This window comes from Fragaria vesca, linkage group LG7 (genome assembly GCF_000184155.1).
Source record: "Fragaria vesca subsp. vesca linkage group LG7, FraVesHawaii_1.0, whole genome shotgun sequence".
Classification (NCBI taxonomy): Eukaryota; Viridiplantae; Streptophyta; class Magnoliopsida; order Rosales; family Rosaceae; genus Fragaria; species Fragaria vesca.
In genome coordinates this window covers 18577055-18601347 of record NC_020497.1, presented here as the reverse complement: position 1 = coordinate 18601347, position 24293 = coordinate 18577055, and the positions used below count along the sequence as shown (strand labels likewise).

Below are 24293 nucleotides of genomic sequence, written 5' to 3'. Positions count from 1 at the left end.
TTAGGAAATTTACGATAAATCTCTGATATATTAAATAAATATATGTAAAAAATTTAGATGTAAACAAGAATCACCATCAACAATATTCGAAAAGAGATATAAGGGGAACAGTTGATAGCTCCAAAAAAATATGCGACTATCATATTCAACAGTACAATTCGTAAGGTTATTCTTTTCGGTCTGAATACTATACTTTTGTGCACCATCGTACATATTTTCAACCACTTGGAGTTTATTTCTAGATGTAGATAAAGTTGATGTTTGTACAATTTATAAATAAATTCAATAAATTAAATATTTTATCTTTCAAAAAAATAAATTAAATATTTTATTAATTAGAACAAAATTCTTCCCGAATTTCTGATATTTTTTCCACAATATCTTCGATATATCCTCGAAATATCCGATATCTCACTTTTTCAAAGTACCGATAAATATGCTGATACAAATATTTTAATCTTTGCCCATAACATCAAGACAACAGTATCGTGGATCCACTCACACATGACTTCCGGACTCTAGCAACCAAACACCGATCTTTAAAGCATCTCCAACAGCTTCTTCATTTTTATTGATTTTCTTAATTTTAAGGTGTTTTGTGGTCCAACAACTTTCTCGTCTCATTCCTCATAATAGGGATGAGGAAGAAAGAGAAGCATTCATTCATCAAATTTGCAGCAAAGCTTTCATTCTCCAAATTATTGAAATTAATTATCATAAATTCCTCATGCTCCAATGAGAAGAAAATAATATAAAATATTTTATTGATTATTTTTATTGTTATAATAAAATATAGACTATTTCTATTGTTATAATTAAAGATGATGTAGAATATTTTCTTGTAGTAATAAATGCCAAAATCTTTAAAATGGGAAAGCTGTTGGAGTTTAAGTAATTTTTTTTTAAAGATTTGGTTTTTGTTTTCCCATTTTAAAGAAATTTTGAAAAAACTGTTATAGATACTCTTAATTTCTTTCTCTACTAAAACTTTCATACCTGTATTTGTTTTACAACGTGTGAATTACAATTGACGGTACGTAAATTTCACTCTTCTTTGTAGTTTCCTATAAAAGTTAACGAGGAGCAAAATATTGCGTTTGGGGTTGAGAAAATTTTACTCACCCCACTTTCGATGGGTGATAATAATGAGCGTATTGGTCTGGGCCGGACCCGAAGCTCTTGTGCATTTTGAAAAAACCAAACGGACATATTGGCTTTTGGGCCATGACCCGGTCAAATACTTGACCAAATGCATTTCACACCAATTTTAAATTCGGATAGAATCTGCGACCAACAACCTTGTGTGAGAGTTTGTTGCGAATTCATTGTCATCGTTTCCGTCACCACTGACATGACTTCCCCACTCACCTCAACCACAGCCGTCCGATCTACTTACCACCTCCCCAGACCGCCCACCCCGACGTCCATTATTTACACCCCACTGCCCCTGACCCTCCCTCTTTTTGCGCTTCATGCAAAAAAACAGAAAAACCCGAATTTCAAGGCACCCCTTTCTTTTCAGTCTCGACTTTTAATATATGGATTTCTCCACCACTGTCAATTCCATCACTTTTCTCTCTCTCTATCTCACTCACTCCAATGCCCACTATCACTGTGTAAATGATTCCATCTTCATCGCAACATGTCCGCCTTTGAGCTCCGGTGCCGGAACAATCATAGCTCCGATCATCCAACTCCTCATATTGTCGACTACCATTTGGGGCCATGAAGCTTTGATTCCAGCTTGATTTTGTTTCAGAGTACGTTTTCTTATTCGTTTACTTGCTGATAAAAGCTATAAAGCTATTTGTTTGTGTTTGGTTTTTGGAGAGGAATCGTGATCAGGAAACTGGGGTTTGAGTTTGATTGGTTTTGTGTTCATTTCAGATATGTTAGTGGTTCGTAGTTTTTGGTATAAGGTTGTTTATGGAGTTTATGACTGTTTTGGGTTCTCTACTTCTCTTGTTTTCTGGGGAGTCTGCAGAGCTTGCGTGTTTTTTTTTTACTACATGAAGAAACAAATTTTACTTTTTTTTTCTTTTACTTTTGTTGCATGTAAAGGTTGTCATTTCTTAATACTGAAATCTATTATGTAATTGTAGAGGCTCTCTCTTTCTCTCTCCAATTATTTGACTGAATTATTTTACTTTTGGGTAAAATGAAAAAAGAATTGTTTTTACGTTTTGAAAGTCGATCATTTTCCTTTTTTTCATGGACTTTATAATAATAGTGAAAAAGGAAAATACTTCTTCACTATAATTATGTTGGATATGCTGTTGTAACTGTGTGACCTAGATATCTGCAAGTAGTAACGTAACTGTGAACCTATTTTGAAAGCCGGCAAGCATAATAATGTGAGGTTTTGATGTTTGAAGTGTGCAGTATTAGTCAATAGTGATTGGCATTGTGTTGCGGATACGGGAGGCTTGACATCAAAATGAAGATAAAGAGGCATCTGTATCGAGCTAAGCATCCATTTGATGCTCATCGTAAGCATCTGTCTGCATTTTTCTTTTAATTGCACAGTTTTTGTTTCCTTTCCAAATTAAATTCCTATAATAAGTAATACGCTTGTCGAGAATTCTGGGGAGTTCAGCAAGAACCAGGTTAAAACTGCAATATTCAATGTGATCTCATTGTTTCAAATGAATTCATTTTACTGGTTATCTCAGGGTTAATGAAATGTCTGTTACTGTCTAGTCATTTTTGTTTCTAACACTAGGCTCAAAGCATGAAGTTATGAGAATCAAATTTTCGTATATACCATCATGAACACTACTATAGTCCAATGCCCATGGGCACATATCGACTTCTGGCCTTAAGAGCGGAGATAATGTTGGGACCCGCATTGCCGCTAATACTCATCGATAGCTAGCAACCAGTCATTCTTTCTAAAAGAAATGAATTTTCCTTGTAAAGAAAGGGGAATGATTTCTCATTAGTTAGATTTTGAAATAATTTAAGAACACAGCTCTTGATGCATGTCAGTTTTAGTATAATGCAAGGATAATGGCGCTTGTTTCAGTTCTTTTGTCTCTTAGACACTAGCTCATGCTTTTATGTTATCATAATTCCACTTCCGGTGAAACATTTGATTTTTAAGAGTGGTATGTTGTAACATTTCTTATGATCTTATCATCAATCTTACAATCAATCTTTACCTTGGCAGCCTTTGAGGCTCTTTGCTGTGGATCATGGAAAGGCGTGGAACTTATAAGACTTAGCAATGGAACTATGAACATGAAATTTGTAGACCATCCCTGTGTGATTCAGGATAAAGGTCCATTTGCCAACCTTCGAGTAAGATCAAGAAGAGCAACTTTATATGATTGCATTTGCTTGTTGAGGCCCAGTGTTGATATTTGTGTGCTTTCAAACTCTGATCATACAGAGAGTTCGGATGAGAAAAGGCGAGATGCGGTGAGTAGCAGTCTAATTTCAAACATCCCTAATCCTTACATGATGGCAAAATAATAACAATAACCAAACATTACCTCAGAGGAAGACCCTGCATGTATCATATGGAGAGGGTGAACCAAAACAGAAAGAAAAGATAATAGTCTTACCAAATATTTTAACTGTTAGGTGTAGATTTTTGATTCTGAGTAACAGGTGCTCTTTCTGATGCAGATTTGTGTTGATGCTAGAATAAGTTCTATTGAAAGGGGGCCTCATGACTCTCAATGCTCATGCCGATTTCATGTCAACTTTTATGTTAACCAAGGACCTCTAGGTTCAGAGAGAGCAACACTCAAAAAAGAAACTGAAGTTATTGGAATTGATCAGGTTTTCATTTTACAAAGGCTTGACAGGAATTCTTGTAGAAATCAGTATTACCGTTGGGATCGCTCTGTGGACAGCTCTTCTCTGCCAAACACTAAATTGCTATTGGGGAAATTCTTATCCGACCTGTCATGGTTGCTTGTTACATCTTCCTTGAAGCAGATTGTATTTGATGTAAGATCAGTGCAGAACAAGATTGTGTATCAAATTTTTAGTGGTAATGATGACACAACTCCATCAGACTCTGGAAACTCTTTTAAAGCTGTGAATTTCGGAGTAGAAAATGGGATCCCAGTACCTATAATACTTCAGTTGGTTCCAGATGACTCTACTGGGGGTGATCCTGCTTGTGACATGCATGAAGATAGACCATCTCCAACTTCTGATTTTCCAGAATTGCGGCGTTCCAAGCGTCGAAAGACACAACCTGATCGTTTCCTTGCATGTGATGCTCCCTCTGAGATACAAATAGGCCCCATTCGTAGCAGGCCATATAAGATAGATCAATCACGAGATGATTCTGATGACGAGTTGTACTTACCACTATCATACCTTTTTCGTAAGAAGACAAGCACCTCGTTGGAAGAGGATAGTACTGAGGCAGAGCAAAACGCTGATTCTAAGAGGAAGCGATCAAACTCCAGTGACAATGATGATCTATTTGAATGCAAAGAAAGCAAGATTAAGTGGATGAAAGTGAAATCAGGTGTGGCTAAAAATAAGACAAAGAAATGTCGAGCTGATCAACTAGCCATTGTTCCTGCGTCTGTCAAATGTGATCAGCTAACCCCTGGAAACTTTCCTCCAAATGCTAATGGCTTTCCTCCAAAAGCCAATGGTCCTGCAAATCGTTCAAAAGACAGTGGTGAATTTTCTGCCAAGCATTATTATCGTTTCAGTACTTCTAAAGCACAGAAACCGAAAAGAAACAAAATTGCTGGCTTGGAAGACATGGATGTTCATACAAAATGGGATGGAGGTGCATCCTCTAGCAGATTTCAGAGAAGAGGCTATCATAACGCATATCATCATCCCCCTATACGAACAAAAAGGACAGATCGGTATACTGGAGCTTATTCAAAGAGATCCTTAAATGCAGGTGCATACAAGGAGCTGATAAATAAGTTCTTGAAAGACATGGATTGCTCAAACAAGCAAGAACCAAACATTATGGACCAGTGGAAAAATTTCAAGGAAAAAAAGAATTTTGACCAAAAGGACGAAACTGAAATGCCAGAAGATGAGCAGGAGGAGGAAATGTCTGAGGAGGATAGGCTGTGGAAAGAATTTGATTTAGTATTGGCATCATGTTATCTTCTAGGTGATGAGGTATAATATTAGGATTTTCACTGGCATCTAATTTTCAGTAGCTTTATCATCAACATTTGAACAAAAATATTAAATTATGTATTCTTTGGGGAAGTTCTCTTACTGCACAATGATTAATACATTTGAACTGCTGAATCTACTTTTCAGGAATCAAATGGTGCGACTTCAGGTAACTTTAGACAAAATTCAGGTCCAGGTTGCCAGCATGAGTTCACTTTGGATGAAGAAATTGGGCTTAAGTGCATTATATGTGGCTTTGTGAAGACTGAAATCAGACATGTAACACCCCCCTTTGTAAGTCGCTGTAGAGACTTGCATGCAATGTTTATATCACATTCCTTGTTCTGCTCTATGTGCTCTATGCTCAATTTGTATGACAGAATTTTGAGTTTCAGTTTTTTTTTTTTGATGAGGAGTTTCATTTAGGCAGATCTGTTTGCAACATTATCAACTGCACCTAATTTCTTGCTTATATCTTTAGGTGCGAAACCCGTGTGGGTTCACAGATGATAAAAAACCAGATGAAGAAGATCCAGATCCTAAAAGAGCTGAATATGAGCAATTCAATTTCTTCCACAAACGTGATATACCTGTGGATGAGCCTGTTCCAGAAGAAAATGAAAATGTTTGGGCTTTAATTCCTGAACTTAGAAAGAAACTGCTATTCCACCAAAAAAAGGCTTTTGAATTTTTATGGAAGAATATTGCAGGATCTATGGAACCAGCATTGATGGAAAAGAAATCCAAGAAAAATGGTGGCTGTGTTATATCTCATACTCCTGGAGCTGGGAAAACTTTCTTGATCATTGCATTTCTTGTTAGCTACCTGAAGTTGTTCCCTGGGAAACGACCTTTAGTCCTTGCTCCAAAGACAACACTCTACACCTGGTACAAGGAATTCATTAAATGGAACATTCCTATTCCTGTTTATCTAATTCACGGTCGTAGAACCTATCGAGTGTTCAGGAATAACTCAGCAAGCTATACAAGAGGCCCGAAGCCAACTGATGATGTGATGCATGTTCTCGATTGCCTAGAAAAAATACAGAAGTGGCATGCACAACCTAGTGTACTTGTCATGGGGTATACTTCTTTCCTAACATTGATGCGTGAAGATTCAAAGTTTGTCCACAGAAGATTTATGGCTCAAGTGCTGAGGGAAAGTCCAGGGATCCTAGTTCTAGATGAAGGGCACAACCCCAGAAGTACCAAATCAAGGTTGAGGAAGGGATTGATGAAAGTTGAAACTGACTTGAGAATATTGCTTTCAGGTACTTTGTTTCAGAACAATTTCTGTGAATACTTCAACACACTTTGTTTAGCAAGGCCAAAGTTTGTGAATGAAGTTTTGAAGGCATTGGACCCAAAATACAGAAGGAAAAAGAAGGCACTGAAAGACAAAGCACGCCATTTGATGGAAGCTCGAGCCAGAAAGTTGTTCTTGGATAAAATTGCCAAGAAAATTGATTCAAACGAAGGGGAAGATCAGAGGATTGAAGGTCTCAACAAGCTGAGAAAGATAACAAACAGATTTATAGATGTGTATGAAGGTGGGAATTCAGACACCCTTCCTGGTCTACAGATTTACACCTTGTTGATGAACACCACTGACATTCAACAAGTGATTTTGGATAGACTGCAACAAATAATGGCCACGTACAAAGGGTATCCCTTGGAACTAGAACTTCTGATCACCCTTGGATCAATACATCCTTGGCTAATCAAAACTGCAGCTTGTGCTGATAAGTTCTTTAGTCCTGAAGAACTGTTGGCACTTGAGCAATACAAGTATGATTTGCACAAAGGGTCCAAAGTCAAGTTTGTTTTGAACCTGGTTTACCGTGTTACTCGAAAAGAAAAGGTTTTGATCTTCTGCCACAACATTGCACCTGTGAAACTCTTTCTAGAATTGTTTGAGAGGGTCTTTCAATGGGAGCGAGGCAGAGAAGTTTTGGTTCTGACCGGGGATCTTGAGTTATTTGAACGTGGAAAGGTTATGGACAAATTTGAAGAACCAGGTGGAGCCTCAAGGGTTCTGCTTGCATCTATCACAGCTTGTGCTGAAGGCATTAGTCTGACAGCTGCATCTCGGGTTATCTTATTGGACTCCGAATGGAACCCTTCGAAGACGAAGCAAGCTATAGCACGAGCTTTTAGGCCTGGTCAGCAAAAGGTTGTGTATGTTTATCAGCTATTGGCAACAGGAACACTCGAAGAAGACAAGTACAGAAGGACTACATGGAAAGAGTGGGTATCCAGCATGATATTCAGTGAGGCATTTGTGGAGGATCCTTCTCGCTGGCAAGCTGAGAAGATTGAAGATGATATATTGAGGGAGATGGTGGGTGAAGATAAGAGTAAGGCATTCCATATGATCATGAAAAATGAAAAGGCTTCAACACATACTTCGTAGAGGTAAGGACTGCTCAAAACCCTTCCAGCTATTCTCGCCTTGTTTCTATGTCAATTTCCCTGTTGCATATTAACTTTTAAATTTGATTTTAATAAAAATAGTACGTGAAGAACAATAGACATGGGTCGAGGTTGGGTTAGATTCTAAGTGAGAATTTTTCTAGGGGGACGAGGAAAAAAAGAATGTTAAACATTGTATATATACTGGCTAATGTATAATTGATTGTGTCATGAATTACTTTATGTTTATGTGTAGGCATCACCACGTACGGCAGAAAGTGTTACAAGAATACTGCAACAGTTATAACAAGAAGTACCACACATTTGGAGTTGAAAGCAGCTAATGACTCCTGTTGGGATAAACAAGCTAATCCGGAAAAGAACCTGCCTAATGTCAAGACAGGACAAAGTTGCATAATATGAGTTCAAAACCCAGGTCTTTGCAGTTCGCACTAACAGCTTTCTTCAATTTCCAGTACCGCACGTTGTTCTCATCTTTTCAAGTTTTCTTTTGGTTGAACTTGTGTTGTTGTAGTTTTCATCAAGATAATGGGTGATAGTTATGAACTTATGTAGTGTATGCTGATATTGTAATATACCCGGTCTGCTAGAACTTATATAAGGTATGGATATCAGTAGATATATTGGCACATGGGGGTGGGTAGGTTTGGGATGAAAGTTCAACCAAATTTGGTTCAAAACTTACCAAAGTTCTGGGCATAACTGCATGCATTATATAAGTGTTGATGCTTAATGTCATAACGAAAGTGTTAATCTGAATAGCTTCTTTCTTTCCTTTTTCTTTTTCATGATCTGATTGTGCTTGACTCCATCCAAGATGTGGTTAGATTGCTGCATAAGAGCTTCCTGATTACACAGCGTACAGTGGTCATCGCTCAGGATAATGTAATATAACAGCAGAAGCATTCCCTTTGATCACCCTGAAATGGTACGGTGTTTAAGATTTCATTTCGAAAAGTAGTCGAAGTTTCTATGCATTTTCGATCACTACATTTTTACCTTCCTGACCTATCTTTTAACCAAGCATGCCCCGAAAATGGAACAGCTGAACAGAGAATAGTACGGTAATTCTATATACTAAAACAATAAAGGGGAAAAACATTGTTCACTACTGTTTATAACTTTGGTGAATTGTGTTTTTGCCCCAAGTCCGGGTGAATTGTGTTTTTGTCCTAAGATTTAAAAAAGGTGGCGGCACATGGGAGGCATGAGATGGGGATTGAATATTATTCATCATCAAGAAATCATAGCCCGCAGCAACGCGCAGGTGGTATCTTGTTAATGGTATTGAAATTATTACTAACAATCCTTTTTAACATCTGTTACATCATCGACGGCTCTGTTATAATTTTCAACTGAAATTTTTATCTCGTTGAACTCTGTTCTGTAAACGTCTATTCTACTTGCATTTTAAACCTAACCGAGATCAAATTAAAAGAGGGTGTATAATATATGGTTTTTTATGTCTCGCTTTGTGAAAACATATGAAATAGTGAAATACCAACTTGAGTTTGATCAACGCCACCCTACCCTAGTACTGTTCAAACTTGAAAAGAATTTACCTACTGCAAAACTAAAGGCATCAAGCAAAGGGTGTAGTTGGGAGAGTACCAAATCCAAATGCATGTGAAAGACTGAAAGGAGTGGGTTCCAACTTTGAAAACGATCAAGTTGGTGAAGGCTGGTGGAATTAGAAAAACTGAACAAGGACGAAAAGGAAAGGAAAGTTGAGGGAATCACGCGGAAAGATAGTAAAGTAAATTCAACCACGTACTGGGAAGAATAGAGAAAGCGGAAAGTTGTTCTGGGTAATAAAATAGAACCCAGTTGAAGGCTTAAAGAACGAAGAAGAGTACATATGTTACTAATCTAGCCGATCATCACAGATGGTCGAGTTGGTAAGAACTTTGATGTGAAACCCGCATATTCAGGTTTGAATCTCGTCGATATTAACGGGAGTTAAATCTCAATTTATTTTTAGTTGCCAAGGAAGCGTTCTGACATGACTCTCGACAATCTTTAAGTCATCAAATCCATATATACACATTAAGCAGCAAATTAACTATTATGCATTAAAAGTTGTTAGTGGATAATTGAATCCAATTGGGGAAAATGTTGTTATTAATAGCAAGTGGATATTGTTATGCATGGTGGATAATTTGATTAATTGATCGATGAGATTTTCTGGCAGTCAATATATACGAATGTCGAGTAGTGGATAGTCGGAATTCAAGCCAAGCATGCCGAATCTGTTTTGTTTGGTGGAAACTCCTAAAAGTTGAAACTAAGCTATACAAGTTTAAACAAGATGACGAACTGTACATATAAATATCATATGGACAACCACAATGGCGCTGATAAGTCAAAAGGCACCAAAATATTGTCATGATAACTTGATAAAGATCTAGCTATTTGCATATATATAAGTTTTGCAGAAAAATGTTTGAGACAGCTCAACTGTTTTCTAACTAAGCTCAGAGATTAATTAGTGTAATAGAATGGATTTTGGAGAAGGTCGAATGAAACAGTAAAGGAAGAATGTCCAAACTTCTCATTGATCTTCGTTTAATTTGGATTTTTTCGACTTCTGCTTATCTTTTAAACAATGAAATTAAAGAATAGGAGAGTATGCAATTACTACGTACTAGAGTGTAACTTTCTTATACGATATTCTTTCGCCTAAAGCTAGGGTTTTTAGGAAGAAAGCTAAGGGTTTTGTTTACATTGATATGTTGACCATGATAGACATTGTACCATAATTTTGCACAAATTAAAGGTAAGTTATTAGTTTCATCACGTAGTATCTTTTAGTCATAGTGCATGTCGAGGAAATTAGTGCTCCATTACTTCAAGCACTATCCTTTTCCTACATAAACTTAACCAATTAAAGGTGAATTAGTTTTGTTGCTAATAGCGCATGTCGAGGAAATTAAAGCTCTATTACATTGGTCAAAGAACTCTGTACCGAAAATTCTTATACACGTCAAACGTGAAGGTGATCGAATCGAGCAACCAATATATACGTAATAATCTAGCCTTTTATTTAATCCAAACCAATCATTTACGTGACCCAAAAATCTAGTCTAGCTATGTGTTTCAAACACAGAAAGTGAGGACACAAAGAAAATGTTCTCTTATTATAAATGGTTAATCTAATCGGATTAAAAATGAAAATACGAGGAATTAATTAATAAGAATTTTCATTTTCTACCTTTACAGTTTTAATCGGCGTGACTTACACATTAATAGTGCAAATTTACATTTGTGTGTGAAATCCGCTCCCCCACTTGTTTACCATTTTCACCAACCATCATTCTTGCATTTTCACTACGTGAAAAATTTTACATTTAAAATTTTAAATAACGAATGAGAATTGGCATAGTTGGAGAAAAAAAGAGATAATCAAGCTAAACATACACAAAGTCCAAAGGAGGAGGGGAGGATAGCAGCAAGTTGAGGATCCACTTGCTCGTCCGGCGTAAGCTCTGTGATCATCTTTCTCTGTCCGAGGAAACAAAGCCATCAAAACTAATCCAAGTGGAGCGGAACGAACCAACTCAAAGCTACAACACCATTATTAAACCCACATAAATCCACCCTCCTTCTCTTCCTCTCTTTCTCTTTCTCTCCCACCACCACCATTCCATGATCATATATATCTCTCTCCCCCGTTAACCCTAAAACCAAGCTTTGTCCATAAACACCCCAGCTTCATAGAGCGAGTCGGATCGGCGCAAATGCCTTCCTCAGTTCAGCTCCAGAGAATCAACTCCCCTAACCCAATAACAACCGCGGCGGCCGCGGCCATCAGCCACAAACAGTCCCAAGCCGTCACCCGCCTGCAGGTCCTTCCTCTTTCCCCACGCGCCGTCAACATACCGGACTCCGTGGCCGTCCACCACGCGTACTCGGCCATGGCCTTGCCGAACCAGTGCTGCTCCGTGGTGGTGCAGAACATTGACGCCCCCGTCCCTTCCGTGTGGTCCGTCGTGCGCCGCTTCGACAACCCACAAGCCTACAAGCACTTCCTCAAGAGCTGCCACGTCATCGGCGGAGACCCCGCCAAGGTCGGCACGCTCCGGGAGGTGCTCGTGGTGTCGGGCCTCCCCGCGGCCTCCAGCACCGAGAGACTCGAGATTCTGGACGACGAGCGTCACGTGCTCAGCTTCAGCGTCGTCGGCGGGGACCACCGCCTGAGGAACTACCGCTCCGTCACGACACTACACGCTTCTTCGAACGGCACCGGAACCGTAGTCGTGGAGTCGTACGTCGTCGACGTGCCGGCGGGGAACACGAAAGAGGAGACCTGCGTGTTTGCGGACACCATCGTACGTTGTAACTTGCAGTCGTTGGCTCAGATCGCCGAGAGTATGAGCAAAGCTCCAGAATAATTCATATGAGATCGATCACTAGGATTCATTCTTTTTTTTTTTGGTTTCCAATTGTAGATTCGTTGTAGGGTTGGAAATGGTCAGATGTTGTCGAATGGTGTATGTGTATAGGGGCTCTGCATGTTTTTCCTGTTTTTCTTGACCATAGTACCTGTTCATGGTATAATATAATCTCATATCGTATCCCCTCTTCAATTTTCTTGTTTATTGTTTCCGATCTTGGATCTTCTTCCTTTCTTGAACGAGGGTGTGTGCTTGTAAGTATGTAAGTAAGTAACTACGACTAAGATGCTATTAGATCGATTTTTCTCACTGTGCTCCGATCCATTGTGTTTCCTCTCAAATACGTAACTGCAACCCTAGTTTGCATGAGGTTCTCTTTAGCTTTGTGAGATATATATCTGTGCCTATATCAATCTGCCTGAATTGGTGTGCTTGCGTATATGTATTTTCTGTGTGTTGAGATTCATCAGTAGCAGACTAGCTGCAGTTACTAGTAAATGGTACGCATTGGGGTTGCATGTACTAATTTAAGTACTAGTTATTTGATCGAGCACCCTAATTAAGAAAATTTGTAGCTAAATGATATACTTTTGAATATAATCGTACGTAAATGCCAATGAGAAACGGCTGTAAAGTGTGAAGATTCGCACGAACACCGATATTGTGCAGTGTCAAAGACAGAAGAGGGCAATGATCATCTTGCTTGAATCTGGACATACATATGCATTGATATTCAAGTAAGATTTCTAAAGGCAAAGGCCAAAAATTAAGAAAAGGAAAATAGTGGTTTATGGGACTTTAGCTCACTTACCAGTTTACCATTGTTCGTAAGAGAATGTATAAGGTTGAGAGGCACAATTTTACGTTTATCGCATAATTACAGTGCATATTTCTGAACTTTTAACATCTATATATGTAAGATTTTAAAGAAACTTAACGGATATTTTAACACAAATATATACAAAAAATATTTGAAAGGAAGAGAGTACTAATAGTTATGATCGATGTGAAATGTACATATGTTATATGTACTTGTACATGAACTATTTTCAATTGTATCATGTGATATCATTTAAAGAACAACTGTTACGTGGCTCCATTATTGTTATATATAATTAGGGTTCTATTTGGTGTATTTTGTACTTGATTTTTCTGTTTTATTTATATATACGAATGCAGGCAGTCCGGCACAGCTTGTTATTAGAAAAATAAATTTTTTTTTTTTATAAGAAAGAAAAATAATAATTAAGATGTACCTAGCTTGCTATATTGGAATTTTTCCATGGAAGTGCATGCACGCAGAATTTGGATATATATTGCATTATTAGTCCTACAAACAGTAATTTGATTTTGGCGATTGATCGAATCAAATTGGCTAAACCCAGCTAATTAAGCTATCGGCAAAGATTGCAACTTGACTTTTATAATGAACAAGTTGCAGAAAACTTGAGCTAGCTACCTCCTTTTATATTCTATCTTCTTCCTCGTGTACTATATGTTGTTGTGATGAGTAACAAGCTACCAAGATGGTTTTTTCTTTCTCTGCAACTTGATTAAGCAAGTTGGCAAATGGATGCAAAATTATAATGTCTTTGATGCCACTCTTGTTTTGGAAGAAATGAAATCAAAGCCCTCCGTATTAGTCTGTGTCGACCAACGAGTTTGATTTGACTAGACCAAACCAAAAACTTGGATTAATTCATTGCTGAAATTTTCTTGAAGCCACCGTCTAATTGCAAGGAAGCCACCGTCTAATTGCAAGGTCCAGAGGATCCCAATTTTTCCCATTAGTTGTACGTGATCACTAGCTGCCGTTTTCAAAAATGAATTAGTAAACAAGATCGACTGAGTTTTCAAGATGACCAGGAGCTTACGAATTTATGCTTGAGATTTATGGATGCAACAATTAACCATATATAGCTTAATAATTTGTTTGTTCTTTATAAGTTAATTCGATCCAATACGTATAACTTTACGAAATTAAATTATTTTCTAATTAGGTCTCATATTCTCAATATAGTTCAACATTTAAAGGCCAAAAAATAGATCAACCATATAACAAAAGATCTAGTCGAGAAAAGAATGAGTACTTCTTAATCAAATTTCTAAATGTTCGTGTTTTTAAATATATCGGTTGGTTAATATCGTTTAAAATCGCAAATATTGAAATTCAACAAAGATTTTAGTTGTTTTTAGAGATACCTAAACTCGTAGAAAAATCAGAAATCAGTATCTTTTCTGATGTACGTGCAACTACTATTGCAAGTGGACAGAGATCATGATCAGCAAGGTGAAGGAACCCTAGCTAGTAAAGATTTAGTTTTAAATGAAATTTGATTATAATATGGATAGTAGTGTACATGCATCTTTGCGAATTGCAGGCGATTATATATCATACATCTAATTTTCATATTAATTTATATATAAATTAATCCAACTTTAGAAAACTAAAGAATTTCCCAGCAGTAGCTACGTACGTACACACCATTTTTGAGTAGAAGAATAAGAAAATTCTTGCACATAGAAGCTCGATCATTCCAACTTCCAAGTACCTTGAAGATCCCAGGCTATTGACGTGTGCGCGTCTTTGCGATAGCTCGACAGGCACCTTTGATTTGCTGAACGCATCTCTCCAATTAGCTCCATTACATATTTAGGAGACCCTGAACCCCAATAGTCCTGATCTTCAATCAAACTTGTTTCATTGTAACAGTTGCCTCCTGGTTCACCACTTCACCTCCGGCATTATCTGAGTTTGATTCAAGCTATGGTGCCCACTAGAACTCAATCGTGGCATTGTGATCCTATAAACATTAGGAAGAAACTTAGAGAAATGATAACTCATTAAACTGCCAATATATGTACCCTTTGGGAACTCAATGCCAAGGTCCGGTTTCTTGTTTGGGTTGGGTTTAATTAACTTCTCGGGCCAAATTCCTTTGTGGTCCCAAACGAAATTAAACAGTTGCATGCATTGAAAACAGAGAATAGGGCAGCATGCATATACGGTAACTGACCTGGGAAGATCACAACATTAAGCCTGCCATCTCCGTTTCTGGTAATCCTTGTCCGGCCGTCCATGTTCTTGGCAAGTTCAACTGTGGCGGAAGCCACGGAATGTACCGACACTCCGATTCATGGTAATACGGCACAGACAACTCGTCCCAAATTAACCAATTTCCCTTTGAACATGTCACACCCTTCTTCCTCCGGATCCATTTGTCTTATCTTGGCCAGTGAAGGCTTCTCCCCCTTGATCCTACCTAACTCCAAAACACAGAACAAGCCAACTCAGTTTTTCCGTAAAAACATATCTCGTTTGTAGGTCACTCATGAAAAACCAAATTTGATTAGGTTGAATTGTTTGGTTTGAGTAATAGCTAGGTCGAAGCTGCCGGCGCCGAGTTGGAGCTGTGAGGTGAAGTTGTATGTACATAAGGTCCTGACTAAAGGATGGCCGAGAATAAGAAGAGAATGAGACTGAGAAAGGTGAAGAGGGAAGGAGAAGAAGAAATAGGAGAGAACATAGGGGTGTGGCTTCATTTTTTGCATGAAATACATCGACTGGGAAGAGGTTGTCTTTGTGTATGTGATTGAGTTTGTCTTAAGACAACCGACTCGATACCTTTCATAGAATGAGAATTAATATAACAGAATTGTGTATTTGTGTTTATGTCCAATTTTACAATGTTATATAATCAAATAGAACCAAACCAAAGTTTTTCTATTTGTGCAAATTACTAAATAAACTACCATCTTGGTAGGTTGAAACAGAAAAGAAAATTCTTATGAGGGCACTGCATGTCTGATTGATGATGATGTGCAAAGTTCAGAGGTCATCTTCACAATAATCACAAAAGAACTTCAAAGGCCTACATCTAGCAAAAGATTGCATTCATATACGATCTTCAAAATATGTCAATCAATTTTCTCCTATGGCCATTCCCCACCTGTTTTTCTCATAATCACACTACCAAATCTACACAGCTTCTCTCTGTCTTCCAATGACATATATTACGGTTGGGTTTAACCATTCAATTGTAATGTATCTTTTTTCTTGTTTCTCCCTTCTTTTCTTTTACAAGTATCAAGGATCAAGGATAGAACATTTTGGCAAAGAGAAGCTCATTCCAAGTATCCTGCAGACCAGGCAAACACCAATGAACACAATCTGCATAGCTAACAGGGTTTGCTAACTGCTCTGGAGTCAATGGACTCCACTGCTTTTTGTAGATTGACGTGTGTGCATCTTTGCGATAACTCGAGAGCTGGGTGATGTTGAGGAATGAAATGGGCACCTTGGACTTCCTAAATTCTTCTCCTATTACCTCCATTATATTTTTCCGGGAGTCTGAACCCCAATAGTTCCGATCTTCGATCAAACTAGTTTGGTTGTAACAGTTGCCATTTGGTTCACCTCCCCAGTCAATACTCCTGCCAAAGCACTTCAAATATTAGTCCTCCACCCAAATTTGTACGAACTTCGACTACAACTTTTCAAGTCTTAGAAATTTTACTTTACATTGAATTTACTAGGTGATTCACCAAAAACTGGCAAACTATGTGTACGCAGATGCAAGAGTGAGTGTGTGTGTGTGTGTGTGTGTGTACAGAGGTTAAAATTCATTGTAATCTGACTCACTTTCCATGGGAAGGTGACATGCCGGTGAAAAAGACCCTTGTCTTGTTGCGGTCCATGTTCCTCCGCACCCATCTTAGCATACTTTTCATTGCCATACGATAAGCCTCTGCGGTTGGCACCTCCACAATATCTTTCACCTCATCTTCAAAAGACCCTTGCCTGAAGAACTCAAGCTATTAGACATTTGTTGATCATGGATGTAGGATGAGATACTTTTACAAGCTTCATTATTAATATTATTTCTATATTTCTATAATTGGACAGGAAGGTGTAAAAGGCATACAAGATCTTAAATTTCAAGCCGGTCATCCACCACAGATAGGTATTGAACACCAATACATCAACCCCCTTCCAGTGTTTGCCATGGTAATTCATGGACCCTTTCCTGACAAGCCTATCCGATATCCTATGGTTGACAGCATTATCCGAGTTTGACTCAAGAAGAAATGGCGCCCAATAGAACTCAAGTGTGGCATTGTAATCCTAAAGTTGTGATGAAAATTTAATCAAGTAAGATGTGAATGTACATTTAACCAGTAGTTTGTAAGAAGAAAACAAAATTCCAGTGAAATGTCACCTTGGCTGTGAAAACAGTTCGTGAATCTGAGTCGAAGGTTTCCATGGATTTGGCACCCTCTGGTATAAGGGAGTGGAGAAGACAGATCATGGAAACATACTGACCCCTGTTCAGAGAATCTCCCACAAACATCATCCGCTTCCCTCGTAGAGTCTCCAACATTAACGTAGCATTGAAGCTGTAAAATTTGGTAGAAGCATTATACATATGATACAGTTATTCGAACTTAACAAATGGTAAATTTGCACATAACACTTGTATTGTACAACCAGATACATATATTTTCCAAAATACTCCCATTTGTCATTCGTAAACCTTGGAAAAAAAAATGAAACTTGTAATCGGGACATATTACATGCATTACGTTTCACAATACACGCACTATATGAGTGTAATTACAAACAAGAAAAATCACACATAGTTTCAGGTCAAAATGTCCGAATTATAACTGTACGTATTTTACATGTATTTCTGTACATTAAACTATGTACATCCTGTATAATAAGGACCCTATATGTTATATCAAACTCACTAATGCCAAAATGCATATGTACTCATGTAGTATGAACAATTAGAAACTCCAAAAAAATTATGGGCACAAAACATAAAAACAAATATTTGAAGGGACACCCTTCCATAATTTGTCCCCCAAATAAGACAGATGTAACAAAGGTACACATGGTTCCTCTACTCCAGAGCATACATAAATGCAGCTCATACAAAAGGGCAGGTGTCCCTCTACCCACGACTTGCCGGCCGGCGGGCCAGCCGGACGACACTAACACCGGAGCCCAACAAATCTCTAATCTTTGGTTTTGTCGGTGAGAAGAAACAACTCGAAGTCCAAGTCTTTAACCCAAAAAAGACCCCAACTTTCCCAAAACGAGGAATTAATGCGTTTGGTCTAGTTTGAGATCTAGAAAACGTGTTTACTAACCTGGGAAGATCACAGCCGTCCGGCTGCCACCGCCATTTCTGGTAGTCCTTATCCGGCCGGCCGTGTTTTTGGCAAGTCAACTGTGGCTGGATGTAAGGACACTCCGATTCCTCGTAAAGCGGCCGGTTCGACTCGTCCCAAACCCATCTTCCGGTGAAGATGTCGCACTCCGGATCACTCTTCCCAATGGAGAACGGCAGCTTCTTCATCTTGATCTTCCCTAGGCCCAAAAAACAAAACAACCCAAGTCAGTTAAACCAACTGAAAATCTGAAACTGCTGTTTCTTGGTCGGAATCTTCTTGTTTTTTCAGATGACTCACCGGGCTTGACGACGAATTGGTTGGCGGCGGCGGGTTCGAGCTGCTGGCTGAAAATGCACATGAGGTCCTCGCCGTAGAGGACGGCGACGAAGAGAATGAAGGCGAGGAGGGTGAAGAGGTAGGGAGAGAGGCGAGCTTTACGCAAGACGGAGAGGGAAGAAGAAGAAGAAGCAGAGAACGGCGGTGACTTCATTTTTTGCATGTAAATTTTGTGTAATGAGTTCAATGTGTTTGGGGTTTATGGAGCTCAAACAGCTTCAATGGTGTTTGCGAGAATTTGGAAAGTTGGAATGAATGGAAGAAAAGTTTGGGGAAGACCCGAAGTATAATATATGGAAAACTTTGGAGGGTGTTTAATAGAAGTTGATTAAACTAGTGTTGGTGACAGTGAAACTCTTGGTGGTTTTGTGAGGAAGACGATCACGATCATTACCATCTTAGGAAAGTTTCTTAATTTTCATTGTTTTTTCCTTCTATTTCAAGTTATCTGTGTAATTTGTATTTGAAGGAAATAGAATCACAAGGTGATAGAATGAATCTTTGCTTGAAAATATTGGAATCGGGAACGCTAATGAATTATATTCCCAAATACATCAAACTCTTATTACAAATTCTCATGATTAAGTTTAAAGATTATATGCATTTCGAAAATGGGAAGAAGACTGAACGCAGATTGTTGGTAAAAGTTCTCTTGGAGTAGTAAGAATAGATAATAGAGGAAAAGAATGAAAGAAAAACAATACCAAGTTGCATCGATCCAGGCTTTTTTATGTTTGTACATCATCTATCCCAACTACCATGTTTGGTCCAAAAGAAACAAAATTGTTACAAAGAAGAAAATGGGTCATGAAACTTGAGTGATAATCAATGATAGATGACTGAGGAAGGGCTATAAGTGTTGCTTGGTTTCTAAGGTAAGTGAAGAATTGCCAATCATTCTGATCATGTCACCCATAAAAAGTAAAGGGAAAGACTCAAATAAGTGAAAGATGAAGTAGAGATCAAGTATGATTTTTAATCAGAAAGGGGGTTAAGTTTAGGTAAAGGTAGTTCAAAATTGGGTAACATCTCAGCCTCATAGCAGTTGGCATTGACCGTTAATTAATAACCCAAGCACAATAATACAGAAGGATGCAGATGTGCTAAGCTGACAATCAGAACAAACAATAGTGACCCATCAACCAAACTCACTAACCTAATCAATTATTATCCAACTAAATATTCTAATAATGTCTTCTTTCTCACTCTCTCCAACACACATATACACAAATGCATATGAAAACAATATGCAAAACTCATGAAGATTGGGAAGGGAAATTAACCACATGAGCTAAATTCCTCTGCTCATCCAAGAACTCTCATTCAAGTGCCGTTAGGATAGGGTGACACCATGATAGATCCTGAGCTCAAAGTAGGTTAACAGTAGAATGATTAACTTACTAATGCAATCCCAGATATTAATGATCGAACCACAATGAATTCGTGAATTCTAAGTTTTTAACAAGCAAACTGTCAAATCTAGAGCTCAGATGTGTGAGTAGTGATTGTCTCGCATGTTTGGATGTTCAGTGGCTCCAAAGTATGACCTCCAGAATGAACATTAAACAGTAACCACACTAAGACTCACATTTCACCCACAGATATAAGATCACAGCAAAAACAATCTCGTATTGTTTTTGCTAGGGGAGAAAACAAATGCATGGCTTGACACAAAATTATAAAGTTGGACCATCTTCATGCCAGAAAAGCTTCAAATTATTGCTTTAGACAATAATATTCTTTACCACTGGCCAAAAAAGAAACAGTCATGTTCTCCACTCCTCCCCCAGCAAATAATGGGACAAAAGAAGAGAGTAAGCTTCATAACATTGAAGAAGTTGACAATGTTGAATTACATACCTGAGCCTGAAGAGTCAGAGAATGCAGAGTATTGCAAATCTAAAGAATCACCATGAGGCAGACAGGATGAGGCTACTCCATTCATTTAACGGTTCAGGCAAAGAATCATCATTCTTGATCTTATACCTTTCTGACATCTAGCGAAGAACAGTACTGTGCTTGCTGATGCTTTCAAGTTTCAATGAACCTCCACAATGTGGTTCGCCAGCAGCATCCCAATCAGTAAGAAAAGACTTGCTGATCAGGTAAGCCTTGAATAGTTTCAGTTCATTATTATATCATTTTGGAAAATAGAATGAAGAAAAAATATAAATATGATCTGTATATAGAACCAGCCAGTTATGCTTTTATAATCCAAACGGGTTTAATGCTAGTTAAGAGATCCAACATCACAGTATACATCTTTATCAACCAAACTACATGTTCCAACCAATCTAAGAGATCTCCCTGAAGCATTCATATACATGCATATGCATAATTTCCTACTAGGATACAGTCAAACATCCTCCCCCGCAAAATCACCGCCCTAACTTAACAGCACAGCTGTGACAATACCCAGCCACATAACAGGTTACAAAAAAAAAAAAAAAAAAAAGGTATCCAGATTATGGTTTGGAAAATTAGTCCAAAATCCAATCAAAATTTGGTGAAAACATAAATCAAGAATCTCCACCATAAACATAGAGCCGTCCAGTATCTTCATCTTTCTAAATATCTGAATCAGATACCATAGATTCAAAAACAGTAATAAGCAGATTATCGAACAACAATATATAAGAGAAGGAATAAATCTGCTCAGTCCACACTCAAGTTCTAGTCATACAATGCAAAACATGTAACCAGATACGCAAGATCCTCAAAATCTTAAAGTTTTCATTACTCAGTTTCATCTATGATATTAAACTATGAGTGCAAACAATACATCCAAATGAGCACCTATTCCACCCCATTGATGAGGTCTCCTTTGAAAAAAAATAAAAAGAGAGAGAGAGAGAGTGGAACGCTCGAGTGAGATGGCAAGAGCACCTTCTATATTATGGTGTGGTAGAGATTAAGTGGTAGCTTTGAGTACGCCGTTGTGTGCATAAAATTTTTCTCATGTTCGCTGACTGTTGATGGCAAAGTACAGACAAAATGAACTTCACTAGATTAACCTAGAACAAAATCTTTATGCTCGCTCAGAAGTTGACAGGAGAATAGGAGCTTCGATGAACTTGAGAAGATCCCCTAAATTTGTGCAATAAAGAAGCAGACACACTCTGGAGTCAAAAGGAAAGAAGTGGTCAGTTGTTGAAAGCTTGAGAAAGAAAAGGCACGCTAACTGCATAGGAGTTTTTATCTGTGAGAAAGTAATGAAGCACAGAACAAATAGCAAGAGAAAACAGTACATAATAGAATACCTGTGCTTGCTGAGGTAAACCGGTCCAAAAGTCCAAGTTTGGTAAAATCTGAAATAAAGAGGAACAACACATCAGAGTACCAACCAAAATGATGAATGATTTCCCAAACTAATAGTAATTAGTATCATTTGCTCTACTGCAATGTGATGTAACATTTCATAATCAGTTTTGGAATCAGAAGGAATAGATAATAGACAGGAAATCATAATTTGCTAAACAGCATATGCTGCATCTCATATTTGCTAATAGTCAGATAATAGATTTACAGTTTGAACTTAACATACTTTAACGAATTATGATTGTAAGCTGGGCATGTGTGGCTCAAAACCTATTGGATACACCGGCCCGAAGGATAATATGGTTTGATTTTCTTTCCATAAATTTACTGTCATGGCTTCACTGGTTGATACACAATCATGTTATCTACACCTAATCCGTGATTACCATTTTACTTGACTCATTGACATAATCAGCTCTCCCTTGCATGGATTTTAAGAAAACTGAACTGCATCTCATGACAACTAACAGCAAAAAATGAAGGTAGTGTAGCACAATTACAGACATATAGAAGACATACATCTATTCCATGAAAGCCAAGACTGAAATATCGATAACCTGCACCAGCCAACAGATACACTCCAAAAAGGCACAAGATGCTGCAATTTATTCAATAAAACAAGTCAACTAAGATGGCCAAAAAGATCCCTAAGAGATAACCATAAAACATATCATTTTAAGGCATCAACTTGCCAGAAAAGAAGTAACTCTTACATGATTAGGAAGGTTACAAACCAGCCCCATCCTTTGCCATAAACATGTACAATCTTGGCACAGCCAGAAGGATGCTTTAGCATTGTAGCCTGTCAGATAGAGAAGATTATGAGACTAAAAACTAAATGAATCATGCATACAGTCAGTATGCATCACAGAAACATTTTGAAATTCACCATCACTATAAACCAATACACAGCCTTTCACCACCCACTGGAGATACGTAGTTTAAAGTTCATAGAATACGGAGAATATTTCCTTACTCTCATCGACAACTCATAACAAACATGTACATCGAATAATTTTAATAACCAGAAACCTTAAACGGTCAACTAACAGAACAGATTGCTTTGCAATAGTTATGGCCAAATATTCTGAGCAACAGTTGAAGTCGTGACACACATGCAGGATCCGATATTGATTTTATCACCAAATTGGATTAGTATGATTCTTAAACACAATCCTCTATAATACTAACAATAAGCATTGAGGCACTCACATAGTCACATTTCCCTGTTTTCTCCAACAAATATGGTTCCTGCAGAACAGAAAGATAAGAAACTAGACCATGAACCAGGCGTGTAAGAAATATTTTCAACCTACAGACATTATTGGGAACAAAGTCTTACCTGAACTCCATTAGGATCACACATTACAGACACAGAGAGTGAACAATTTCCCTTTAGGCCATTACTTGACATCTTAACAATGACACCAATGTGAGGATTGTTCTTATCTGAATATTGAGACAACAAGAAAATGATTGATTAATATTCCCGAAATATTCATGAAATACAGAAAGCATGCATATCCAGACATATCCTCTGCGATCCATGTTTGAGTTACAGTCATAGCTATTCAATTCAGAATCTGACTATGTAATGACTATCATTCAATTAAAACTCTGACTATCTGAGGAAGATGCTGACTGCTTAGAAAATAAAAGAAAAAAGTATTTATTTACCAATTATGTTAATGTCCATGCTCGCGGCACGCCCAACTGTAGTGCAAACATCGTAACCTGCAGTCACATCAGGAAATTATTTTAGAGGAATATACAGAATTGTAACATAGAATGATTGTGGTCCAACTCCAAACCAGACGAGGAAGGCCCGTCATGATCTGGCTTTGTTAGTGATTAAAAAGAGAGCAGCACTGCCAGCACAGTTAGAGAGTCAGTAAGGGGTTAACATTCCTTTATGAACACAGTGGATACAACATTTAATCATATGAACCCTCAGAGAATATATACCTCCTATGTTTTTCGCTACAAGAGCACTACAACCCATGCCACAGTGTGATGGACCGCCACAGTCCTGCAATGCTCAATAAGATAATCAAATGACCAGATGTTGTATGATAATTTTTGTGAAGGAGGTAAAACTATTGTGTTTTTCCTTCTAAGTGAAAATGGAATGAAAGTCTACCCTACATAAATGCAACCCTGATCAAAGGTTTTTATGTGAATATAATTATCCAGGTCAATTCGTAGGAAAACATTCTCAATTTATCAGTAGATTCAGTAAAAGAATGTTGGTTAAGCAGAATACATGAATGCAATTGATCTTTCTTCATATTCTTTCAAAGTAATAGTCAATAAGAATCTTCTATGCTCTAGGCCCTGGATGCTATATCAATAACATGAATAACATCTATATCAATTCTTATCAATTGCACACTTAGTTATGGTAGTTTTCTATTTTTCATTTTAGAAATAACCCGTCATCTAGATCTTTTAGCTAGCATATGAGATAAATAGAGAGAGAGAGAGAGAGAGAGAGAGAGAGAGAGAGAGAGACGCTACTAC

At 37.8% G+C, this 24293-nt stretch overlaps 4 protein-coding genes across 4 annotated transcripts in view; 2 read left to right on the top strand and 2 right to left on the bottom strand.

The window, feature by feature from the left end:
• Positions 1-1557: 1557 nt before the first annotated feature.
• Positions 1558-8320, top strand: LOC101291094. The gene is made up of 7 exons (XM_004307641.1): positions 1558-1760; positions 2376-2489; positions 3170-3420; positions 3631-5112; positions 5260-5406; positions 5594-7527; positions 7781-8320. The coding sequence occupies exons 2-6, from the start codon at positions 2438-2440 to the stop codon at positions 7523-7525; spliced, it is 3864 nt and encodes a 1287-aa protein (XP_004307689.1). The 5' UTR covers positions 1558-1760; positions 2376-2437; the 3' UTR covers positions 7526-7527; positions 7781-8320.
• Positions 8321-11282: 2962 nt separating this feature from the next.
• On the top strand, positions 11283-11936 carry LOC101305807 (abscisic acid receptor PYL6-like). Its single transcript, XM_004308910.1, has one exon. It carries the CDS (start codon positions 11283-11285, stop codon positions 11934-11936), a length of 654 nt encoding a protein of 217 aa, XP_004308958.1.
• Positions 11937-15750: 3814 nt separating this feature from the next.
• On the bottom strand, positions 15751-18774 carry LOC101290810. Its single transcript, XM_004307640.1, has 6 exons — positions 18417-18774; positions 18096-18315; positions 17159-17336; positions 16865-17064; positions 16582-16740; positions 15751-16373 (listed from the first exon to the last, which is right to left on the bottom strand). Exons 1-6 carry the CDS (start codon positions 18616-18618, stop codon positions 16034-16036), a joined length of 1299 nt encoding a protein of 432 aa, XP_004307688.1. The 5' UTR covers positions 18619-18774; the 3' UTR covers positions 15751-16033.
• Positions 18775-21179: 2405 nt separating this feature from the next.
• Positions 21180-24293, bottom strand: part of LOC101315282 — a 4174-nt gene continuing 1060 nt past the window's right edge. The window contains exons 4-11 of the mRNA XM_004307639.1: positions 23739-23802; positions 23451-23507; positions 23116-23222; positions 22986-23024; positions 22487-22575; positions 22293-22371; positions 21716-21763; positions 21180-21574 (exon numbers count right to left, since the gene is read on the bottom strand). Coding sequence (XP_004307687.1) covers positions 21494-21574; positions 21716-21763; positions 22293-22371; positions 22487-22575; positions 22986-23024; positions 23116-23222; positions 23451-23507; positions 23739-23802 — 564 coding nt within the window. The 3' untranslated portion in view covers positions 21180-21493. The remainder of the gene's footprint in view (positions 21575-21715; positions 21764-22292; positions 22372-22486; positions 22576-22985; positions 23025-23115; positions 23223-23450; positions 23508-23738; positions 23803-24293) is intronic.